Source organism: Astatotilapia calliptera, chromosome 9 (assembly GCF_900246225.1).
Source record: "Astatotilapia calliptera chromosome 9, fAstCal1.2, whole genome shotgun sequence".
In the NCBI taxonomy this organism is placed as follows: domain Eukaryota; kingdom Metazoa; phylum Chordata; class Actinopteri; order Cichliformes; family Cichlidae; genus Astatotilapia; species Astatotilapia calliptera.
In genome coordinates this window covers 11,995,265-11,997,624 of record NC_039310.1, presented here as the reverse complement: position 1 = coordinate 11,997,624, position 2,360 = coordinate 11,995,265, and the positions used below count along the sequence as shown (strand labels likewise).

The following is a 2,360-nucleotide window of genomic DNA, read 5'->3' as shown; positions in this document are numbered from 1 at the left end:
GAGGTAGGGTTGTTATTTGAGGTATTCCTGGAAAAATCTTTTTGTCCATTTGAAAGCTCCAGATTCTTTAGATTATCTGTCTCATACTTTGATTGTGAATATAGAGGATTGTAGCTCAAGTTAACATGGAAAGATAGAGGTTTAAAGTCTCTAAAACATTTGGACCCATATGGAAAAGATATATATAAATCTTATAAAGTTTGTATCTGTCTTGTGTGAAACTTGTATGAAAAGCATATAATAGTGAAAACAGATATAAGATCCCTTGAAAAATTAGATAATGAAACTTGTATGTTTTGGATACTTACTAAAACAATATATGAAAGTAATGAGAAAGTGGCCACTTTCATGAGTAAATCACATATAAGTTTTTACTATTTCTTTTCCATATGGGGATGTTCAGTCTCTGACAGAAGGTTTGGAGACATGTAGAAAGTTCAGTTTGAATGGGTGAAACTAATATTTTATTTACACTTTCTCACACACAAGGAAGAGAATTTTCTTCATGTACAATATTTTTTACAACAAATACAACAAAATGAAACAAAACACATTTTGATGAATTCATCTCTTAATCTTATATGCAGAATTTCTGATGGTGTTTTCTCTGATATCCCAGTATGTGTTCTGGCTATTTTGACTATTTACAGTAGCCGGAGCCTACTGAATTCTAATATTTCTAAAATCCATTGGATATTGAATACCCCCCTCCCCCTTTACTGAAAGCGATCAAATCTGAGACTATGTTGAGCTACATGAAGACAATAAAAATAATAAAACAAAAAGTCCTGGGTTGTTTATATTCCATTCAGTGCTGAACTGGTGTTCAAATCAAATTTTATTAGTCAAATACACAGTCATACAAAGTACAACATGCAATGAAATTCCTGTGTCCTGGGGCTGCGGATGTAGCCGCACCAGGAAGAAACCAAAAAGACAAAAAGACAGTGAAAATTCGTACATCAGGGACAAGAGGAAAAAAAGGAACTCTAAAACAGTAACAGTAAAAAAAAGGTCTTGATGGGCTTTCCAGGGACATCGGTATGCAGGGGAGAGACGATGTTTGGGTTTGGTGCCTCCAATTTCACAGACAGTCTAAATGTCTGTCACTCGTCACCAGGTCTGTCAATTTCTTGTTGAAGAGCCGTGAGCTTCTCCAAGATCCTATCCATGTTGTGTTCAATGAGAACATTCTGAGTACTCACAGCTCTTCCCATTGCTTCGATCATAGTGGACATTTTTGCTGGGTTTTGAACAGCTGTGTCGTATTCGTGATGCCCGTTGCCTGGTGGCATTGACCAGCCAAACATCTGAGGGGAGTCGGGGAGGGTCCATTGAGGTCCAGCCGCAGAATTGCCCACAGCATGAGAAAAGTGGGCCTGATTATCTGCACCCATTCTCATTGAATTTACCTGGTGCTGGGTGTACCGCTCCCTGAACGGGGGCTGTCTCTCTCCCTGAAACTGAAGGGGACAAGGGGACTGTCAGTAAAACGAGAATAGTTGTTTTAAATTATTGGCATTACACTTTTTTAAATACAGTCAATTCCCCAGATAATGACAGAATCAGAAACAATTCTATTTAATAATAGGAGATACTTACATGAAGTGGGACATCCTGATTCACATACTGAGAATGTGAACTCCTCCTAAACTTACTCCGTTTGTTTTGAAACCAAGTTTTTACCTAAAGATAGAAGAAAACAGAAAACATTTAATGAGTACAATGGACCCAAAATTCAATTTCTTATGTTGTAGTAAGTTGAAAAACACTCACCTGTTTGTAGGTCAGACCTGTCATCTCTGCCAACTGTTTCATCTCCCTTGGCTCATAGTAATGTTTCAAATTAAAGTGATGGACAAGAATATTCAACTGTCTCTCTGTGAACACCACCCGGGCCTTTCCTTTAGGTTTCTCTGGAGCAGTGCTGGGATGGTGCAGAGTGGCAGTGATGTTGCCATCCTGGCTTCTTGGGACAGCAAAATCTTGTTTCTCTTCTGAGACAGCAGGAAAAAAAAGTTTTTAGAAAGTAAATTGCTGAGTCTGAAACACAACAGTTTCCCAGAAAAAAAGTGGGATATTTATACATTATTCAGAACCAAGAGTCACTTCTGCCATCAGGACTTACAACACAGAGTGAAAGAGTATTTTTGCAAGTTGTCTTAGAGGTTAGCCAACTCTGTTCATGTAGCTCACCAGGCAACAATGCTGAGTACATACCTGGAGAAAAGTGCATCCCATGTTCCATCTTTGAAGTCCCAGTGATTAAAGCAGGAAAGCTGGAATAAGTATCTCTGATGAAAGGGCTCCAAACCAAGCAGGATAGTGCTGTGTATCCTAAGGCTGATTTAAGAGCAATT

At 38.5% G+C, this 2,360-nt stretch overlaps 1 protein-coding gene across 1 annotated transcript; it reads right to left on the bottom strand.

Moving 5' to 3' along the window:
- Positions 1-520: 520 nt before the first annotated feature.
- On the bottom strand, positions 521-2,001 carry LOC113029813 (homeobox protein NANOG-like; the record flags this gene model as incomplete). The annotated part of the gene is made up of 3 exons (XM_026180829.1): positions 521-1,463; positions 1,603-1,686; positions 1,777-2,001. Coding segments are annotated over 3 exons (666 nt in total), but the record flags the coding sequence as incomplete, so codon positions are not given.
- Positions 2,002-2,360: the final 359 nt, after the last annotated feature.